This window comes from Anolis sagrei, chromosome 9 (assembly GCF_037176765.1).
Source record: "Anolis sagrei isolate rAnoSag1 chromosome 9, rAnoSag1.mat, whole genome shotgun sequence".
Classification (NCBI taxonomy): Eukaryota; Metazoa; Chordata; class Lepidosauria; order Squamata; family Dactyloidae; genus Anolis; species Anolis sagrei.
The window spans coordinates 12,781,425-12,801,311 of record NC_090029.1 but is presented as its reverse complement, the minus strand read 5'-3'; the positions used below and the strand labels follow the sequence as shown (position 1 = coordinate 12,801,311).

General features: G+C 42.3%; 1 protein-coding gene across 1 annotated transcript in view; it reads left to right on the top strand.

The window, feature by feature from the left end:
* USP3 (ubiquitin specific peptidase 3) overlaps nt 1–18,501 on the top strand; it is a 41,795-nt gene extending 23,294 nt beyond the window's left edge. The window contains exons 8-15 of the mRNA XM_060755675.2: nt 1,744–1,857; nt 4,542–4,679; nt 6,140–6,246; nt 6,361–6,441; nt 9,644–9,762; nt 12,848–12,961; nt 13,055–13,122; nt 15,184–18,501. Of these exons, the coding sequence (XP_060611658.1) occupies nt 1,744–1,857; nt 4,542–4,679; nt 6,140–6,246; nt 6,361–6,441; nt 9,644–9,762; nt 12,848–12,961; nt 13,055–13,122; nt 15,184–15,367 (925 nt within the window). The 3' untranslated portion in view covers nt 15,368–18,501. The remainder of the gene's footprint in view (nt 1–1,743; nt 1,858–4,541; nt 4,680–6,139; nt 6,247–6,360; nt 6,442–9,643; nt 9,763–12,847; nt 12,962–13,054; nt 13,123–15,183) is intronic.
* The last annotated feature ends 1,386 nt before the right edge of the window (nt 18,502–19,887 follow it).

Here is a 19,887-nt window from a genome sequence, read left to right as displayed (position 1 = left end):
GGACCGACCTACCCACGTGGGAGCTGTAGTTCATCTTGCACCCAGAGCACTCTGAAGCCCACCAATGATGGATCTCGACCAAACATGACACATAGGAACCATGGTGACGGACAGAACATACTTGTAAGAATTTGGAGAGGTTGGGGAGGGAATGGCCCACCTGCAAGGGAGTTGTAGTTCAACCTGCATCCAGAGCACTCTGAACCCTCTGTGTGTATATCAATAAGGAAAAGTGGGAAATACGGTGGGAAATAAGGACTGGAAATGGGAAAAACTGCATCCTGGCCCCTCTGCTATTTAACTTCTGCATCAACTCCATGGCGGACTGTTTTCACAACATGAATTTCCACCCCCCAAAACTTGCAGCAAGACATACTTTCACCTTACTTTATGCAGATGGTGCGGAACACCTGTTGGCCTTAAAGGAGCACTGAGAGGACTAACAAAATACTGCAAAGCAGAGCAGCTCCAACGTAATTATAAGAAAACCAAAAATATGGCATTTGCCAAAGGACCCAAGAGTCATGCCTGGAGCACAGACAGACAGACATAAAACTGACCAGGTCTCATGTTTCAAATATCTGGGAGTAGTCCTCCAATCCAACAGTAGCAGAAGTTTTTGCAGTTTAATAAACTTTCCCCATGATTTTTATGATCCTTTAGGAAATAGTGAGATTGACAACCTAAGTTACATAGAGTTGTTATTGATAATAATAATAATTGGATCCGACGTGTGATCCAATTCAACATCCAGCAGAGTGTCTGCTGTGGACTCAGCTTGTTGTGTTTCAAATAATAATGATAATAATCTATATAAATAAAAATGTAATGTTTGTTTGTGGGATTAACAGAACTCAAAAACCACTGGACGAATTGACACCAAATTTGGACACAGGACACCTAACAGCTCAATGTATGCCCTTCACTCAAAAAAATCCTTTTGTCATATGGGAGTTGTAGTTGCTGAGATTTATAGTTCACCTACAATCACCTACAATCAAAGAGCATTCTGAACTCCACCAACGATGGAATTGAGCCAAACTTGGCACACAGAACTCCCATAACCAACAGAAAATACTGGAAGGGTTTGGTGGGCAGTGTCCTTTGGTTTTGGAGTTGTAGTTCACCTACATCTAGAGATCACTGTGGACTCAAACAATGATGGATCTGGACCAAACCTGGCACAAATACTCAATATGCCTAAATGTGAACAGTGGTAGAGTTTGGTGAAAATAGAATCTTGACATTTTGGAGTTGTAGTTGCTGGGAATTATAGTTCACCTACAATCACAGAGCATTCTGAACCCTACCAACGATAGAATTGGGCCAAACCTCCCACACAGAACCCCCATGTGGGCCACAGCAGTGCGTGGCAGGGGACGGCTTGTGGTGTAATAATTATGCAATCTAATATGTAATATGAATGTAATTTTCCTGCTTCTTGGCAGATGAGGTTGGACTGGATGGCCCACGAGGTCCCCTCCAACTCAATGATTCTATGATTCTGTGATTATTATGAGACTTTTATCATCATCATCATCATTGTAATTTTGAAGTTATGATAAAAAAACAAAGTGTTTGCAGTTTAATATTTTTTTTCCATCAATTGATTTATGATTAGGGAATGATATTTATAACCTAGAAACAAAAATCACAGTGTAATCTGTGCCTGGTGAAAAGGCAAACCAGGCTGCCTGGGGATGGGCCTTCTTACAATGGATGTTTGTATGTATTCTTTCCCAGTTCCTTGGTGGAAGAGTTCCGGAAGACGCTGTGCGCCCTGTGGCAGGGGAGCCAGGCCGCCTTCAGCCCCGAGTCGCTCTTCTACGTCATTTGGAAGATCATGCCCAACTTCCGGTAATAATAATAATAATAATATGTTTGTTGGGGTGTTGTGTGTGGTTTTCAGTGATTCCAGCCTTGAAAGCAGGGAGCCCCTGGTGGCGCAGTGGGTTAAACCCCTGTGCCGGCAGGACTGAAGACTGACAGGTCGCAAGTTCGAATCCGGGGAAAGGCGGATGAGCTCCCTCTATCAGCTCCAGCTCCTCATGTGGGGACATGAGAAAAGCCTCCCACATGGATGATAAAAAAAATCAAATCATCCAGGCGTCCCCTGGGCAACATCCTTGCAGACGGCCAATTCTCTCATACTAGAAGCGACTTGCAGTTTCTCAAGTCACTTCTGACACGACAAAAAAAAAAAAAAGAAGAAACAAACAAGGACATCTAATCACCTCTCAACAAAAGTTTGCTCTAGGCACTGTCAGGCCATTATATGCTAATCAAGGTGGTCAGTTGAAACATTCACACCTAGCTCCAGCAGACAAGAGTCCTTTGTCTCACCCTGGTCATTCCACAGATATATAAACCTTTTTTCCTAGTTCCAACAGACCTCACTACCTCTGAGGATGCTTGCCATAGATGCAGGCGAAACATCAGGAAAGAATGCCTCTAGAACATGGCCATATAGCCTGAAAAAACCTACAACAACCCAATTTTGGGTCTATTAGTAAGTTTCCACAGGATGTTATTACGTGCAGCTACTTTGTGCTTGGTGTTCATACAGTGTTTCCTAAATGTTACTGTTTGATCTAAGGTGACACTGAGATATTTAGGATGGAAACAGTGTTTGATTTCTTGGCCTTCCTAGGTAACTTTCAATGTTTGGTTGGCTTCACAGTTCCATAGGTGGAAAGCACACGCTTGTGTCTCGGCAGGGTCAGACTTCAGGTCATTCTCTTTATAGTCACCGGAGAGATCTTTCAGGGCATTCGGAAGTTGGTTTTCGTCTGTTTCAACACCTTTTGCTTGTGTTCTCAGGCCAAGGTCATCAGCATATATAAAACTCTTTGTGAGTGGCAGCTGTGACTGGTTGTTAGTAAAGATGTTAAACAATTTCACATGTTTAAAAGCAATGCTTTTGGGTTTGGAAAGATTAGCCGTTTACAAGAAATGTTGCCCAGGAGATGCCCAACTGTATTTACTCAGACTTAGAGGAGGCTTTTTCCATGGTGATATTATTATTAATATTATTATTAATCAGAGGCTGGATGGGCGTCTGTTGGGATGGCTTGAGTGGCGCCTTATTGGTGGGAGGTTAGAATAGAATTCTAAGATTGGAAGAGACTCCAAGGGTCATCCAGTCCAACTCCCTCCCCCGAGGGCCATGAGGTCCAACCTCCCACCAATAAGGCGCCACTCAAGCCATCCCAACAGACGCCCATCCCAACAGACTCTCATGGCCTTCGGGGGAGGGGGTTGGACTGGATGACCCTTGGAGATATAGACAGACAGTCAGAAGCTATTTAACTTTTCTGGCCGCCAGGGGAGCTGTCGCTTTTATCGTCCCATCTGTGACACTGCTGAAGTACTTCCGCATTCCCCGCATGCTTTTGCTGGAGTCTTTTTTATGGCCTCATAAATTAGCCTCCCACACATAGGTGGTACCTAATTTTCCTACTTGACAGATGCAACTGTCTTTTGGGTTGCAAAGGTTGACAACAAGCTACACAATTGGTTGGAAGCTCACTCCAACCCGGGCTAGCTTCGAACTCATGACCTTTTGGTCAGAAGTGATCTTAATGCAGCTGTGCCACAGTCCCAGTGCTTATTGTTAAGCAGAGGCTGGATGGCCATATGTCAGGAGGGCTTGGATTGTGTCTTCCAGACTGGCAGAAGACAAATCATAGAATCATAGAATCAAAGAGTTGGAAGAGACCTCATGGGCCATCCAGTCCAACCCCCTGCCAAGAAGCAGGAATATTGCATTCAAATGACCCCTGACAAATGGCCATCCAGCCTCTGCTTAAAAGCTTCCAAAGAAGGAGCCTCCACCACACTCTGGGGCAGAGAGTTCCACTGCTGAACGGCTCTCACAGTCAGGAAGTTCTTCCTAATGTTCAGATGGAATCTCCTTTCTTGTAGTTTGAAGCCATTGTTCCGCGTCCTAGTTTCCAAGGAAGCAGAAAACAAGCTTGCTCCCTCCTCCCTGTGGCTTCCTCTCACATATTTATATATGGCTATCATATCTCCTCTCAGCCTTCTCTGAGAGAAGGACTTGGACTTGGAGTTTCTTCCAAATCTAGGATTCTATTCTATTCATGTTACTAAGCAGAGGCTGGGTGGGCATCTGTTGGGGTGCTTTCATGGTGTTTTTCCTGCATGAAGATAGAAAGAAGGTTGGACTGGATGTCCTTTGGGGGTCCCTTCCAAGTCTAGGTTTCTGTGCTTCTGTGATGATGATGATGGCAATGGTGGCTTGGATTGTGGGCTTGGGAGGGCTTGGATTGTGCTTTTCCTGCCTGGAAGAAGGAAGGGGGCTGTACTGGGTGGCCTTTGGGTGGCAACGCTTATGCCAGACCTGAGTGAACTTGAGCTCTCCAGGTGTTTTGCACTCCCAACTTCCACAGTTCCTAACAGCGTACTAGCTGTTAGGAATTGTGGGAGTTGGAGTCCAAAACACCTGGAGGGAGGGCTCAAGTTGGCCCAGGCCTAGTTTGGCTGCCAGGCCCCACCTGTAAACATACCTTTCCCACCTGCAGGGGCTACCAACAGCAGGACGCCCATGAATTCATGCGCTACCTGCTGGACCACCTGCACCGGGAGCTGCAGGGCGGCTTCAATGGCGTCTCCCGCTCCTCCACCTTCTCGGGACTCTCTGCTGGGAGCCGCTGCTGCATGTAAGTCAGGGATGAATCCTGACCCTGCCATTTTCTTCTCTGCTATTCAATAGCATTGGTAAAGGTGACCCATCAAACTTCAGGCAATAAGAATGATACCTGGTTATAGAGCCCTCTGCTCTCCATCATGATCTAGAGTCACTTTTCCCCAAGTGTGGAAATGTATATTCCTTTACTATCCACCTCAGAAGGGTTTCTTGGCTGGGTATTGTTCTTAATTTGGGCACCTTCATTCATTTTCTTTTTTTAAAAAATCTCATAATAATAATAATAATAATAATAATTTTTATTGGAAGGGGTAAAAAAGTAATACAAACAATAATAAAATAAGGAAACAAATTACAATGATGGAGGTTATGTAGGTTTGTTCTTGAGTTTGTGTGTAAGTTGGGATATTTTGTAACTCCATGCCTTTCCTTTTTAAAAATTTCTTTTAATAATAATAATTTCTATTGGAAGGAAAAACACCAATACAAACAATAATAAAAAATAAGCCAACAAATTACATAGTCACATATTTTTATGAAGAAGCGATACATTGACCTTCTGATACAGGCCTGGGCCAACTTCGGCCCTCCAGTTGTTTTGGACTTCATCTCCCACAATTCCTAACAGCTTACTTGCTGTTAGGAATTGTAGGAGTTGGAGTCCAAGACATCTGGAGGGCTGAAGTTGGCCCATACCTTCGTTAGACATTCAAATCTAACTTTAAATTGGAATGAAGGGGGGAATCAATTTCAAATCGTTTTGCGACTCTTATGTGAGGAACACAAAATCGCCAATCTTGCCCCCCCCCCCCCCCAAAAAAAATAGAGGTGCGATTATTATGTGATGAAATACAGTTAACCTGTCAGTTAACTTGCTTTGAGACTCGCTGTTAGGAATTGTGGGAGTTGAAGCCCAAAACACTTGAAAGATAAAGGTTTGCTTGTGCATGTGTTAGACCAGGAGTCCTCAAACTAAGGCCCGGGGGCCCCCCAAGGTCATTTACCCGGCCCCTGCTCAGGGTCAACTGAAGTCTGAAACAACTTGAAAGCACACAACAACAACAACAACAACAACCCTATCTCATCAGCCAAAAGAAGGACCACACTTCCCATTCAAATACTCATAAGTTTATATTTGTTAAAATTGTTCTTCGTTTTAATTATTGTATTGTTTTGAAATGTTTTGCACTACAAATATGATATGTGCATAGGAATTTGTTATTTTTTTTTCAAATTATAATCCGGCCCTCCAACAGTTTGAGGGATTGTGACCTGGCCCTCTGTTTAAAAAGTTTGAGGACCCCTGTGTTAGACCTTCAAATCTAACTTTTAGTTGGAAGGAGGGAAAGAAGGGTCCTCAATGGCTCTGCGACTCTTATGCGAAGAACACAAAAACACCAATCTTCCCACCTCTTAAAAATGGGAATGCGACTATTATGCGATGAAATACAATTACAATTTCTTGTTGTCTAGAAACGGCACCTCGACCGTCGTCACGGCCATCTTTGGTGGCATCCTCCAGAACGAAGTCAACTGCTTGATATGCGGGACCGAATCCAGAAAGTTCGACCCATTCCTAGGTCAGCAGGGGTAACGTTTATTAAAACTTGAAAAGTAGATATATATATCCTTAACATTCTATAATTCATGTCACAATTGCAAACTCACGTTGGATCCTTCTGTATTTTTTAAAGACCTTTCGTTAGATATTCCAAGTCAATTCAGAAATAAACGTAGCAAGAACCAAGAAAATGGACCAACGTGTACATTACGAGGTACGTTCTTTTAAAAAATTAATGATTATTGTTATAGTTATTTACAACCTGCTTTATCTTTCCAAAAGAAGACTCAAAGCAGCTTAACATAAAAGCATCAGCATACAATTTAAAATATACAAATATGCAAACATTAAAACAAAATTAAATATACACAATATTTTAAAAAAATATATTTTATTATTTTACTTATTTATATCCCGCTTTATCTCTTCATAAGGAGACCCAAAGCAGCTCACAATTAAAAATATTGCAATGCAACTTCAAATATAAAAATATACAATAATAAAACAGTATTACATTCACAGTTAAAATCTATTAAAACATATTCAAAGTAAAAAACAATTCAATTTCTTTTGTTTTCTTTGAAATTAACCCTTTTTATGTAATTTAATATATATGTTTTATTATGTTCATATGTTCTGACTTTGTTGTACCCAGCCTCAAGCCATTAGGAGAGACGGAAAACAAATGAAATTTATTATTATTACTTTACTGACACAAAAGCACAGTATGTCACAGCAAACAAGATCGATATGCTGGATTTGGTATCACTAAATCACAAGTCAAACACTTCCCAAGCGTCTAGACCTGTGTGATGTATTTTCGAATTATGTATGGAGATCTAAATAAGGTTGACAGATCATGATTTCGTCGATGTTTATTGTTTCCAAATGGCGGCCGAGGTCTTTTGGCACGGCACCCAATGTGCTGATAACCACTGGGACCACCTGTTCTGGTTTATGCCAGAGCCTTTGCAGTTCGGTTTTGAGGTCCTGATAACGGCTGAGTTTTTCCTATTGATTTTCCTCAATGCGACTGTCACCTGGTACGGCGACATCAATAATCTAAACTTTCTTCTTTTCCACAATCGTGATGTCTGGTGACAGTCTGGATTCGAAAGTCCAATAGTATTTTTGTGTGTTCCTTTTCCACTACCTTTGCAGGTTAATGATCCCACCAGTTCTTTACTACTGGCAGGTGGTCCTTGTGAAATAAGTTCCAATGAATCATTTGGACCACAGAGTTGTGCCTTTGCTTGTAGTCCGTCTGTGCGATTTTCTTGCAGCAGCTGAGGATATGATCCATGGTTTCATCAGCTTCCTTGCATTTTGGGTCATCAGCTGATTTTTCAATCCTTACCTTAATGGCATTTATTCTAATGGCTTGCTCCTGGGCTGCAAGAATCAGGCCTTCTTCTGTCTCCTTCTTCACGGTTCCATTCGTGAGCCATAACCAGGTCTTCTCCTTATCAACTTTTCCTTCAGTTTTGTCAAGGAACTGCCCATGCAATGCTTTGTTGTGCCAGCTGTCAGCTCTGGTTTGTAGTGCAGTTTTCTTGTACTGACTCTTTGTCTGCTGTGCTTTGAGACGTTTCCGATTATTGACTTCAATTAAAGCAGGTTCTTGGCTTTCCTTGACATATTCTGCCAGGGCGTGTTTTTCTTCTTCGACTGCTTGTTTTACTTGTAAAAGTCCTCTGCCACCAGACTTTCTAGGCAGATAGAGCCGGTCAACATCATTGCGAGGATGTAGTGAATTATGAATGGTCATGAGTTTTCTTGTTTTTCTGTCCAAATTGTCCAGTTCTGCCTGCGTCCAGTTTATGATGTCACCAGTATATCTTATGACAGGTATGGCTTAGGTTTTTATGGCCTTGATGGTATTGCCTCCATTGAGCTTGCTTTTGAGAACTTTTTTGACCCTTTGAATGTATTCTTTGCTGACCACAGTTTTCACATGTTCATGTTTGATGCTGTCCAGCTGTAGTATGCCCAGATATTTATAAGCCTCTGGCTGGTGATACTTCAGCGCTTGGCCATTGGGCATATTTATACCCTCACTTTCCCTTCTTCAGTGCCACTGTTGAACATTTGTCCAAATCAAACACCATGTTGATATCAGTGCTAAAGATTTGGACAGTGTTAATCAGAGACTGGATTTCAGTTTCGGTTTTCCCATACAGCTTCAGGTCGTCCATGTACAACAGATGTGAAATTTTGTGAGATTTCTTAGATGTTTGATAGCCAAGGTTTGTGTTTGTAAGGTTGTTGACAGAGGGATCATGGCAATGTTGAAAAGCAGTGGGGACAATAAGTCTCCCTGGAAAATCCCTCTCCTGATGTTGACAAGTCCATACCTTTCATTTCCAACAAACAGTATGCTTCATCATATTTTCAATAAAAGTGCCAACGTTTTTACAAATCCCGATGGTGTCTAGGCACTTGATGATCCAACTGTGTGGGAGTGAGACAAAGGCTTTTTTGTAGTCAATCCATGTCATGTGAAGATTAGCTTTTCGGCTTTTGCGGTTCTCCAGAATCATTTTGTCAATTAATAACTGGTATTTTGTGCCCCTGCTTTTCCATTATTATTATTGTTATTATTATTTTACAATTTAATTCCAGAGATTTCACCCAAACCCATAGGTGTCCTACAGAGAAGAATAAACAGATGAATTTACAAACAAAACATTTACAAACACATAAATAAATTGAAGTTGTATATTTTTTCCACAGTAAAAGTTTAGCTGATTGTTGCATAGCATAGTTCAATAACTGATTTCTTTTCAATACTAATACTGTCTAATACTGTTTTAGTATTTTTATATTTTAAATTACATTGTAATTCTTTTAATCTAAGCCTCTTTGAGTCTCCTTTTGGAGAGAAAAAGCAGTATATAAATAGATATAATAGTAATAATGTTTCGCAATATTATTATTGTAAATACTAGTAATAATAATATTTAGCAATTCAAATCACTTCCCTTTGGGAGGCATCTCAAGCTATCACTCCTACACAGAAAGAATATAGCTTCAAAAACTGAAATAGCAAGGGAATTCATTCATTGTATTGCTATATATATTTTACAGATTAAATGCATTCAAGCTCCAAATGTGGTTCCAGGACTGCAGAAACTATCTATGCTAAGTCTGAGAAGGATGAATAGAATGTAATATCCCTTCAAGTGAAATTTGGAATAGGCTATACCCATATCTCTAAAGACTTGATATTGCGATTCTATAAAAATGCTCTCTAGAGCTGTGCATGGCTAGAAATGTATTATTATTATTACTATTACTATTATTATTATTATTATTATTATTATTATTATTAATGGGACAGGAAGGATCATTCGATGTCTGATTTTAAACGTGCAAACAAAGTGTTTCTAATCCTCTCGTTTTGAACTGGGTTCTAGATTGCCTCCGTAGTTTCACGGACCTGGAAGAACTTGACGAGACAGAGCTCTACATGTGCCACAAATGTAAAAAGAAGCAGAAGTCCACCAAGAAGTTCTGGATCCAGAAACTACCAAAGGTGAGGCATTGAGACTGGTGGACATTGTGAATGTTTGTATGAATTTCTGCAAATATTTTTGATTATTTTTCTGAATATTTCTGAGAATATTTTGTGAATACATTTATGGTATTTTGTGATTTTTTTGTGAATATTTCTGCAAATATTGTTATGATAATTTTTTGGGATTTTTTAAAAAATATATTTTTGCAAAATCCGGATGGCTGTCAGTTGAAACAGGTGTCAATTGAACCCAGGGAAGGTGCTTTAAGCAATGGCCACTCTATTTGCATTGTGTGCCCACATAATGGCCTTCAGCCTAGTGACTCTGGGGAAGGCTTTCCGAAAACTTTGCAAATAGACATGAGGAGAACTCTCTTGTGGAATTGGTTCAATTGGTTCAATCGACTCCAAAATTAAAAGACCAGGAATTAAATGATTAGGGCTGCAAAATTAAAAGACCAGGAAGACAACGAGATGGTAACGGAGAATGCAATTTTGATTTTTTTTCCTCCGCCATCCAAGAATTATTTGCATTTTAACCTGCAATTTTAATGTTTTTATTATACATGTGAGGCATAATAGTAACAGTTTGTTTAGTCTCTTCTGTTCCTTATTTGCTCCTCTAACGCTCTGTACATTTTGTAGCATTTTGTCATGCCTTGGGAATCCCCATTGATAGATTAGTTGGCTGGTTGGGGCTGATTGCTGGAAATTTGGCACAATATTTGGACCATGAAATCACACAGGTGAACCTATCTCTAAAGGCCTTCTGGTGCATCTGATCAATGTTTCTGCTGCATTAAATTATTGGTGCTTCAATACCACTTGCAGGGGCCTAGGAGGGTTTGTTTTATTGTGACACAGTTATATTTTACACTAGCCGTCCCCTGCCATGCGTTGCTGTGGCCCACAGGGGGTTCTGTATGGGAGGTTTGGCCCAATTCTATCATTGGTGGGGTTCAGAATGCTCTTTGATTGTAGGTGAACTATAAATCCCAGTAACTACAACTCCCAAATGCCAAGATTCTATTTTCCCCAAACTCCACCAGTGTTCAGATTTGGAAGGGACTGCCTGAAGAAGACCGAAGAATGCACGGAGTTGGCTTTGCTTTCAGAAATGATCTGGTGAAGCCTCAGACCGAAGCACCAACTGGCATCAACAAAAGATTCTCAACCCTCTAAAATGAACTTGGCAAAAACCAACAGGCAACCATCATAAGTACCTATGCACCAACACTAGTTGCTGATGAAGACATCAAGGAAATTTTTTACTGTCAGCTGGACACCGTCCTATTGGAGATACCTAAGGAGGACAAAATCATCCTCCTGGAGGATGCAAGAGTCGGACGAGACTTCGACCTGTGGCCAGGGACCATAAGAAAAGACGGGGCTGGAAACAGCAACTCGAATGGCATCCTGCTTCTCAGCAAATGTGCAGAACACAACCTTGTCATCACCAACACGCTCTTCCACCAGAAAAACAAGTTCAAGACATCATGGAAGCACTCCCGGTCAAAGCATTGGCATCACATGTGCTTGTGGCGTGCTTTTCACAAGAGCCATGACAGGTGCTGACGACTTGTGGACAGACCACAGGCTAATCCAATCCACGATGGCTATCAAGCGCAGACTCCAAGGAAGAAAGACAAGGCGCAAGATGAACACCCAAGCCCTTCAGGAGCCCTCCAAACAAGCCCTTCTCCAAACAGCACTCAAGGACCATCTACCCATAGAACACCCTGAAAATGTTGAGGAACATTGGAACAAACTGAAGACCTCCATCATCACAGCCTATGAAGAAACTATTGGATATCAAACCAAAAAACATCAAGATTGGTTTGACGAAAATGATGAGATTCAACAACTAATTGACAAGAAAAGGAAAGCCTTCCCAACATGGCAGAGAGACATCAACTGTGCTGCTAAGAAAAAGACCTACACCAGTGCAAAAGCTGAGGTCCAAAGAAGGACAAGTGAACTAAAGAACATCTGGTGGACAAAGAAGGCTGAAGCAGTTCAACACCTGGCAGATACCCATGATGCTCAGGGATTTTTCAAAGCCACAAAGGTCATCTGTGGTCCAAGAAACCATGGCATACAGCCTCTACGTTCACCAGATGGAAAGAAAATTTGTGCCAAGCCCCCTCGCCTGCCTCGCGGTTGTCGGGACCCCTAAGCCGGTCGCAAGACCATCTGTTGACCATGGGGCTTTTGTGTGTTAAGTTTGGCTCAATTTTATCATTGGTGGGGTTCAGAATGCTCTTTGATTGCAGGTGAACTGTTAATCCCAGCAGCTATAGCTCCCAAATGTCAAGGTCTATTTTCACCAAACTCCACCACTGTTCACGTTTGGCCATATTGAGCATTCATGCCAAGTTTGGTCCAGATTGATCATTGTTTGAGTCCACAGTGCTTCTCTGGATGTAGGTGAACTCCAAAACTCAATGCCCATAAAATCCTTTCAGTATTTTCTATTTGGAATGGAGTTCTGTATGCCAAGTTTAGTTCAGTTTCATCATTAGTGGAGTTCTGAATTCTCTTTGATTGTAGGTGCACTATAAATCCCATCAACTACAACTCCCAAATGACAAAACCCCAGCAGTATTCAAATTTGGGCCTATCGGGCATTTGTGACAAATTTAGTTCAATGAATGAAAATACAACCTGCATATCAGATATTGACATTACGATTCATAACAGGAGCAACATTATAATTATGAAGTAGCAAAGAAAATAATTTTAGGGTTGGGGGTCACCACAACATGAGGAACTGTGTTTAGGGGTCATGGCATTAGAAAGATTGAGAACCACTGCTGTATATGGTACGGAAACCTGAAAAAAAATGCACAAAATAGTGTAGACTTTTTACAAAGAGACAGAACTTCCAATCCTGAGTATATCGAAGGTATCAAATAGAAGAATTGGGGAAGGCAGAAATGTTAGCCAGGTAAGCGGTACAGGGTTGAAACATGATTCTGGGACAGATTAAAGCAGGACCAGAAAAAGGAAGACAACTCTTTGCAGGCAGCATCTGTCCCGCGGGCCACATGTTGTGCTGGGTCTGCATTCAGGGGTGGCCTCCCTCCTCCCTCTTGTGCTCCAGGTGCTGTGCTTGCATCTGAAGCGCTTCCACTGGACTGCCTACCTGAGGAACAAAGTGGACACCTACGTGGAGTTCCCCCTGCGAGGCCTAGACATGAAGTGCTACCTGCTGGAGGTAATGAATGTAATTAATGCAAGTGTGGTGCCGGGCCTCAACTTCTGGTGGAGCCTCATGGTGTTTTCTCCTCATCTCCTTCCCAAATTCCAGCCCGAAAACAGTGGACCGGAAAACTGCCTCTACGACCTGGCAGCTGTGGTGGTGCATCACGGTTCGGGGTAAGTATGATAACAACAACAACAACTGTAATAATAATGCAACAACGCACAATAATAGCGCAGAATAATAATAATTAATAATAATAATAATAATAATAATAATAATAATAATAATATCTCCCTGAGTGGACTCAGGACAGCATCCAAGCAAAAAGGCAAATGCCTTGGTGATGAACAAACACAATTTAAAACAGGAGAAAGTAACATCATTATAAATTCTTAAATTATTAAACAAGAAAATCTAATTAATAATTAAATAATATAATTATCTAAACAAACATATAAGATCCATAAAAACCAGTACTACTGAAATGCCTAAAAATAGGTAAAACAATTTGAAATGATTTATAGCAGCCTGTAGGGTCGAACTAAAATTGCCAAACTGTCAGTAAGGTTGTCATTACGATGTCCTATTATTATTATTATTATTATTATTATTATTACTATTATTATTATTATTATTATTATAACAGACATGTGCTTTTCATCTCAAGAACAGACAAGCATCCCAAGCTCTGACAGACATTTGCATTACATTTTTAACAAAACAAACAAACAGATAAAACACAAAGTTTGCAAGCTTGGTAGTTGATTAAATGTCCTTTGACCAGTATCTGGCCACTTGGAGTGCCTCTGGTGTTGCCGCAAGGAGGTCCTCCATTGTGCATGTGACAGGGCTCAGGTTGCATTGCAGCAGGTGGTCAGTGGTTTGCTCTTCTCCACACTCGCATGTTGTGGATTCCACTTTGTGGTCCCATTTCTTAAGGTTGGCTCTGCATCTCGTGGTGCCAGAGCGCAGTCTGTTCAGCGCCTTCCCAGTCTCCCAGTTTTATGTGTCTCTTATTTGGTATCAGCCATTGATTGAGGTTCTGGGTTTGAGCCTGCCACTTTTGGACTCTCACTTGCTGAGGTGTTCCAGCAAGTGTCTCTGTAGATCTAAGAAAACTATTTCTTGATTTAAGTCGTTGACGTGCTGGCTGATACCCAAACAAGGGATGAGCTGGAGATGTCTCTGCCTTGGTCCTTTCACTGTTGGCTGCGTGGTGCGATACTGGCTAAACAGTGTAATTTCTCCAGTGGTGTAGGGCGCAGACACCCTGTGATAATGCGGCATGTCTCATTAAGAGCCACATCCACTGTTTTAGTGTGGTGAGATGTGTTCCACACTGGGCATGCATACTCAGCAGCAGAATAGCATAGTGCAAGGGCAGATGTCTTCACTGTGTCTGGTTGTGATCCCTAGGTTGTGCCAGTCAGCTTTCGTATGATATTGTTTCTAGCACCCACGTTTTGCTTGATATTCAGGCAGTGCTTCTTGTAGGTAAGAGCATGGTCCAGAGTGACTCCCAGGGGTTTTGTTGCACTGCAATGCTCCAGTGGGATTCCTTCCCAGGTAATCCTCAGAGCTCGGGATGCTTGTCTGTTCTTGAGATGAAAAGCACATGTCTGTGTTTTAGATGGGTTAGGGATCGGCTGGTCTTCCCTGTAATAGGCAGTAAGGGCACCTAGAGCTTCTGTTCTACCGTCTCAAAGCTCCCTGCTTGAGCAGTAATGGCACGTTCATCTGCATAGATGAAACTCTCTGTCCCTTCTGGCAGTGGCTGGTCATTTGTGTAAATGTTGAACATGGATGGAGCAAGCATGCTCCCTTGAGGCAGGCCGTTCTTCTGTTTCCGCCATCTGCTTCTCTGGCCCTGGAACTCAACAAAAAAGCTCCTGTTTTGTAGCAGGTTTCCTATGAGGCAGGTGAGGTTGTAGTCCTTTGTGATATTATACATTTTTCTTAGGAGGAGGTGGTGATTCACAGTATCATAAGCTGTTGAATAATAGTAATAATAGAATAGCCCCGGCTGAATAATAGTAATAATAATAATAGAATCCTAGAGTTGGAAGGGACCGCACAGGCCGTCCAGTCCAACCTCCTTCCATAAGAGATGCCCATCCAGCTCCTCCCTAACCATCATTATCATATATTCTAGGGTTGGAGGGGACTCCCAGGGGCCATCTAGTCCACCCCCTCTGATTACGCCCCCCCTTCCTCCCTCTTTCTCGTGTCTGCAGGGTGGGCTCCGGCCACTACACAGCGTATGCAACGCATGAGGGACGCTGGTTCCACTTCAACGACAGCACGGTGACACTGACAGACGAGGAGACGGTGCTGCGGGCCAAGGCCTACATCCTCTTTTATGTGGATCGGCGGCGGCAGCAGCAGCAGACAGCCAAGGCCGGCCCCGAGAAACTTTAATAACAACAATAACAATACCTCCTCCTCCTCATCCTTTCGCCCGACTTTGGCATATCAAGGTCCCGCTCTTCCTCCGGAAAGAAACATTTCCAGTTCTCTGCAGATACTTGATCCGAGACTCTCTTGGTTGCATTCATCGTGCACTTTTCAGATTGTATTTTCTTCTTCCTCTTCCTTCTTTCTTGTAGTCTTCCTTTGTCAGTAGAAGCATTTGGGTTTGTTATATGAAAAAAACGGACACTTGGAGAAAGAAAGAGAGAGAAAAAGAAAGAGAAAAACAACGAGGACGCCTCGGCCGTTGTTTCTGATTTGCTCATTTAACTTGGGGGTTTTTTTTTACATATATGCCTGGTTTCTGAGCGCTCTTTCCGTTGTTTTTGACTTTTGTATTCTGATGTTGTTCCCGTTTTGGCTTTTTTAAAGGCACATTTACATCAGAGTCATTTGAATTCTTCTCATTCCGAAACGGCCCCACTCTCCCTCAATCTCGGTTTGGCAAAACTCCCTCGGCCTTAACGCAAGCCGTGCCATCCCTGCTGCTTTTGTTTTGGGAGGCCGCTCCCTTCCGTTATTTTGTGGATGTCTTAGAGAAGTGGCATCAGAATACAATTCCTTCTTCCGATGATGAAAAAGAGACTCTTGTACAGCACTTAAGGCAAGGATAAAAGGCAAGTCCTTCCGTTGGCTTTGCATTTGGGAATGAGGTTCATTCCAATGGCAGCGAGCAGAGGCCGTGGTTGCCGTTAAGCTGGAATGAGCCATAAGAGAAAGGTCTTGAAAGAGGTTTATATTAACGTAACATTCTGTAGCGCTTCCGTTGTTAAGACGCCATTGAGTGTAATTTCAGTACCACTGCCAACAGCAAAAAAATATACCTGCATTCCTAAGATGTATTGTCGAAGGCTTTCATGGCCGGAATCACTGGGTTGTTGTAAGTTTTTTCGGGCTATGGCCATGTTCTAGAGCAGTGGTTCTCAACCTGGGATCCCCAGATGTTTTTGGCCTACAGTTCCCAAAAATCCTGCATCTATTGCAAGCATCCTCAGAGGTAGTGAGGTCTATTGGAACTAGGAAAATGGGTTTATATCTCTGTGGAATGACCAGGGTGGGACAAAGGACTCTTGTCTGCTGGAGCTAGGTGTGAATGTTTCAACTGACCATCTTAATTAGCATATAATATAATGACCACCTTGATTAGCATATTAAAGTTTGCTCCTGACAGTGCCTGAAGCACAGTTTTGTTGAGAGGTGATTAGATGTCCTTGTTTGTTTCCTCTCTGTTGTTGTGCTGAGAAATCAGCCATAGCTGAGCACCTGATGAACCAACCTGGACACAGCATATTATTTGAGAACACAGAAATGCTGGACCACTCCCACGCCCACCATGTCAGGCTACACAGAGAAGCCATTGAAATACACAAGCATGTGGACAATTTCAACAAAAAGGGGGAAACCATGAAAATGAACAAAAACTGGCTACCAGTATTAAAAAAAACTCTAAAATTACAACAGCACAACAACAGAGAGGAAACAAACAAGGACATCTAATCACCTCTCAACAAAAGATTGCCCTAGGCACTGCCAGGCCATCAAATGCTAATCAAGGTGGTCAGTTGAAACATTCACACCTAGCTCCAGCAGACAAGAATCCTTTGTCCTACCCTGGTCATTCCACAGATATATAAACCCATTTTCCTTGTTTGTTTCCTCTCTGTTGTTTTGCTGTTGTAATTTTAGAGTTTTTTTAGTACTGGTAGCCAGTTTTTGTTCATTTTCATGGTTTCCTCCTTTTTGTTGAAATTGTCCACATGCTTCTTGTGTATTTCAATGGCTTCTCTGTGTAGTCTGATATGGTGGTTGTGAGAGTGGTCCAGCATTCCTGTGTTCTCAAATAATATGCTGTGCCCAGGTTGGTTCATTAGGTGCTCTGCTATGGCTGATTTCTCTGGTTGAAGTAGTCTGCAGTGCCTTTCATGTTCCTTGATTCATGTTTGGGCAATGCTGCATTTGGGGGTCCCTATGTAGACTTGACCACAGCTGCATGGTACATGGTAGACTCCTGCAGAGGATCCCTCTTGTCCTTTGCTGAATGTAGCATTTGTTGGACTCTAAAATTACAACAGCAAAACAACAGAGAGGAAACAAACAAGGACATCTAATCACCTCTCAACAAAAGATTGCCCCAGGCACTGCCAGGCCATCAAATGCTAATCAATGTGGTCAGTTGAAACATTCACACCTAGCTCCAGCAGACAAGAGTCCTTTGTCCCACCCTGGTCATTCCACAGATATATAAACCCATTGTCCTAGTTCCAACAGACCTCACTACCTCTGAGGATGCTTGCCATAGATGCAGGCGAAACATCAGGAGAGAATGCCTGTAGACCATGGCCATTTTGCCCGAAAAAACCTACAACAACCCAATTCCTAAGATGCACCCCCATTTTTATAGCTATTTGTATGGGAGAAAGTGCATCTTAGAATTGAAGAAATGCCGTAATATCCGCCCTTCTCTTTTTCTTTTCGTACGCGCTCTTTGTCTCCCATTTGAGCCTCCATAGAAATCAATGAGGTGGAGGTTCGGGAGGTGATGTAAATGTGCCTTTCTTTAGAAATGGCTGCAAAGGGGTCCATTCCTGTTCCTGACTCCATTCCCATATCGCTGTCTTGTTTCCTCGTTTTTTTTTCGGTTGGAGATTGGCTTGTTGTTGTTACCATCCACTGGATTCTACTCAGTTTGTTGTGTTGGGCTTTAAAAGGCCCTTGTTTGTGGCCTTGGCGATGGGGGAAACCCAGTAGATGGAGGTTACTGGGTGCCATCTTGGCATTGCCGCCTTCCCCATCTGTCTTTGGTCACCAAGCTGTGGCTGCGAGTCTCGTCGTTCTGCAGCAACGACGACAAGATGAAGCCGCAGAGGTAAGACAGGCGCCGTCCATCTGACAATAGAGCTTCCTTCCTCCTTCCCTTCCTTCCTTCCAGGTATCCCCTTCCCTTCTTCCTTCTCTTCCTCACGGTTGGTTGCCCTCACACTGATTGTTTGCTATTCAAATCTGGTCAGGAAAACCTTTGGCATTTATGGGGCCACCTCCCCTCATCTGGAAGGAAGGCCTGCTATTAAAATCTCTCCACCCCACTCTTCTGTGTGACTTGGGTTTTGGAAATGGGTGCGGTGTCTTTCCACCAGGTTTTCACCTTTTCATGTCCAAAGGGTCCGAAAAGCACGTCTTTGGGAGTCTGTTCCGGTTGGTAGGCCCCTTCTACACTTCCCTCTATCCCAGGATCTGATCCCAGATCATCTGTTTATCCCAGATTATTTGACAATGGAGACACATATAATCCAGTTCAAAGCAGATAACCAGGGATCAAATCCTGGGATATAAGGACCTAAATTATACCATGTAACCAAATTTGAAAAACTGTTCTTGGCTTGAAAGTGTTATTCCTGTTTAATAGGCTTGGGCGGTTTCGTTCGTTAATTTCGTAATTCGTTATTAATTCGTATTTAAATTAGCTTACGATCCAATATTGAGCCATGCAGGAATAGTGTGAGGAGTAAATTAGATTCGAAACAATTTTTTCAATTTATTTTGTAATTATTTCGTTATTTTGAAATTATTTCGTAATTATTTTTGCATGTCTGGTGCAAGTTTTATAGTTGTTGTTTGTTTTATCACACCAACAGTCAACAACAGAGGGAGAGGGAAGCTTCAGAAGTCCCCCCTGTCCCATTTGGAGGGTTTTTTAGCATATTGCGCAATCGCGTCCGCCATTAACAAATCGATTCGTAATTATACGAAATTTCGTAAATTTCAAAATTTTTAAAAGGAAAATTTCGGAATTCTTTAAAAAAACGAAACACGATGGACCCCTAAAAACGAAACGAGTTTAGAAACAAATTTTTCCGTTGTTACCCAAGCCTACTTTAATTGTGCAGTCCTTGCTTTGGAAGTAGCTGTTCGCCTCCAGAAACTTCTTTGTTTTGGTGGCTGTCACAAACCAAGTTGAATTGGTAGATACATTCGTTGAAAAACCAGAGCAAAATGTGCTGCATTGGGCTGTCCCTCTTGCAAAAGCAGAGTTTGTGCAATGTATTGTCGAAGGCTTTCATGGCCGGAATTACTGGGTTGTTGTAGGTTTTTTTGGGCTATATGGCCATGTTCTAGAGGCATTTTCTCCTGACGTTTCGCCTGCATCTATGGCGAGCATCCTCAGAGGTAGTGAGGTCTGTTGGAAGTAGGAAAATGGGTTTATATATCTGTGGAGTGACCAGGGTGAGACAAAGGACTCTTGTCTGCTGGAGTTAAGTGTGAATGTTTCAACTGACCACCTTGATTAGCATTTAATGGCTTGGAGGTGTCTGGGGGGAATCTTGTTTTGTTTTGTTTTTTTGTTCCCCCCAGAACGAAAAAAGATTCCCCCTAGGCACTTCCAAGCCATTAAATGCTAATCAAGGTGGTCAGTTGAAACATTCACACTTAGCTCCAGCAGACAAAAGTCCTTTGTCCCATCCTGGTCATTC